At 40.6% G+C, this 2,379-nt stretch overlaps 1 protein-coding gene across 1 annotated transcript; it reads right to left on the reverse strand.

The window, feature by feature from the left end:
• Positions 1-26: 26 nt before the first annotated feature.
• LOC136971457 (uncharacterized) lies at positions 27-2,234 on the reverse strand. The gene has a single exon (XM_067265913.1). It carries the CDS (start codon positions 2,232-2,234, stop codon positions 27-29), a length of 2,208 nt encoding a protein of 735 aa, XP_067122014.1.
• Between the last annotated feature and the right edge of the window lie 145 nt (positions 2,235-2,379).

Below are 2,379 nucleotides of genomic sequence, written 5' to 3' on the forward strand. Positions count from 1 at the left end.
ACTATATATAATATCACAATCTTACGTTATCCAATGAACGATTTCCAAGCAGACGATAGCCCATCTGCGTCCCTGTGGTTGATGCAATGGGATGTTAATTGTGCCCTATATATTTCTAATTTCTCCAAGTGTCTAACGGCCTGTTTAGATCTAGTGGCTTTTATGATGGAAGCACTATCCCAGTGTACCGTGATCTCCTGTTGCTTAGCAAATGCTGCTAGGACTGTGCTGTCAACTGTCCTCTTAACTGATTGCTTATGCTCTTTTATTCTTTGCTGTAAACCACGCAAGGTGGCCCCAATGTACACTAGATCGGATTTAAAACGTTGGTCCCTGATTGGAATTGAGTACACTCCTGTTAGCTCATTTGGTTTCTCTTTCCTCTTATCATTCCTTAACAGACGGTATACTGTCGGGTTGCGCCTATATATTATGCGTAAGTTCCTTTCTTTGGATACCTTCTTAACAATACTTTTAATAAACGGAATATAGTCCATGACCACTGTTTTTTTCTGTTCAGTTCTGTGTTGTTGATGTTTACGTCTCTGTATATCCGTAATTAGACGGTTCACTACCCTTCTCTGATAGCCAAACTGTGTTGCTACGCTTCTTACGTACTCCAACTCCTTGTACGTGTCGCAAATACTTGAGCAATGTGTGTAAGCTCGTTGTATCCATGCTCGTAAAGCCGCTAATTTAAACTGTTCAGGATCCACGGAGTTTCTGGGTATGATGCTAGGTTGATATACTGGTTTCCTGAAGATATCCGTCTGTATCTCCCCATCCTTACATGTGATCGTCAAGTCCAAGAAGTTAACCCTAAAGTCACTCTCTTGGTCCAACTCCAATGTGAGTCCGTAGGGGTTGCTGTTGATTGCATCAAGAAAGCGACGGGTATTGCGATCATTATGCCATATGATGAATATGTCATCAACATATCTGGTATAGAAAACTATGTCTTCTTGGAATGAAGGTAATATATTGCATTCTAGGTTTCGTAGGACCAATTCACAGAGCATCGCTGATATGGGACTACCCATCGGGACTCCCCTTCCTTGCATGTATGTTTTCCCTTGAAATTCAAAGAAAGAAGAATGACAGATGAGATCAGCTAATTCCAAAATTTGCCTTTTGTATTTGAATGAATTCACGATGTTGTTAAACAAGAAGTCCCTTAAGGCGCAGAAGCACGGAGGGAGTTTTATCGAGGGATACAAGGCCTTAAAGTCCATAACCGTCATGTGTTCCCTGTCCTTAAGCATAATTTCATTCATTCTATGTACGAGTTGCAAGGAGTCTTTGATGCAATAAGGGTAATCCTGGATCTTATCCCGAATAAATCTGACAAGCTGCTTTTCTAGTGCGAACGTGGGTGCATTACATTTTTCCACGACGGGTCTTATCTGATAGCCTGGTTTGTGCGTCTTGCCAAATGCAAAGATCTTTGGTGGTCTTGGTGCCTTCATAATGATATTGTCCAAACGCAAAAGGCGTGCTAACGGAGACTTGGCAAACCTCTTAACTCTATTGTGTAATTTTTCTAACAGCTTGTCCGGAGCAATAACGCATTCTGTGTTAGTAATATACTCCTGCAATTTCTGAGCATATGTATCCCGTTTAACAAGTACAATATCCTTAGTCTTATCGGCTTTCATAAGAATCACTTCATTCCTCCGCAGCCATTCTCTCGTTTGCTTGATGTAATTCTGAAACTGTCCGGAGCCCGTCCTAGCCCGTTTCTCTCTTTCGGCCAAAAACCTTGTTTGCCAACGTACGTAATCCTGGTTAGTGTGACCCAAATTAGAGATAAGTAGCTCAATATTAGGTATGATGGTATCCGGACTTATTTTCGGGTTGGGAGCATACATAGGACCATATTCTAGTGCTCTTATAAGACACTGTGGTGGTGTGATGTCATCCCATGCGGTAATGGAGCTTTTTAATTTCGTACGTGGTTTAATGTAATGGCATTTGAATAACCATTTAAGTTTCTTTATATATCGCCGTTTTAAATTTCTTTCTATGCTCGTAGTCAATGCGATAACTCTATTGTTGACTTCTTCTAGGATCTCTTGGTCTTCTCGGTAGAGGTCATTTTCCAATTGTATAAGTTTATGCAGTAATGTATAATAACCCCTTCTGACATTCCTGACCGCCTTGTTGAGGCATAACTTTTTTAGTTTCGGTAACAGCGAATCACAGCCAACAGGTAATTTGATGCGAGCGATTGACATTGGATAAACCCCGTTCAATCAGCATTGGATAAGAAACTCTAACTTACTTCTTGCCTTGATAAGCTTAACAACCAATCTTCTATAAACTTTAGCCGGTGCAGCCATGACAAATAAAAATGAATAACGTAGGATTAATGATGAGAAA

Source organism: Centruroides vittatus, unplaced genomic scaffold (genome assembly GCF_030686945.1).
Source record: "Centruroides vittatus isolate TY-2023 unplaced genomic scaffold, ASM3068694v2 contig_2556, whole genome shotgun sequence".
NCBI classification, from domain to species: Eukaryota; Metazoa; Arthropoda; class Arachnida; order Scorpiones; family Buthidae; genus Centruroides; species Centruroides vittatus.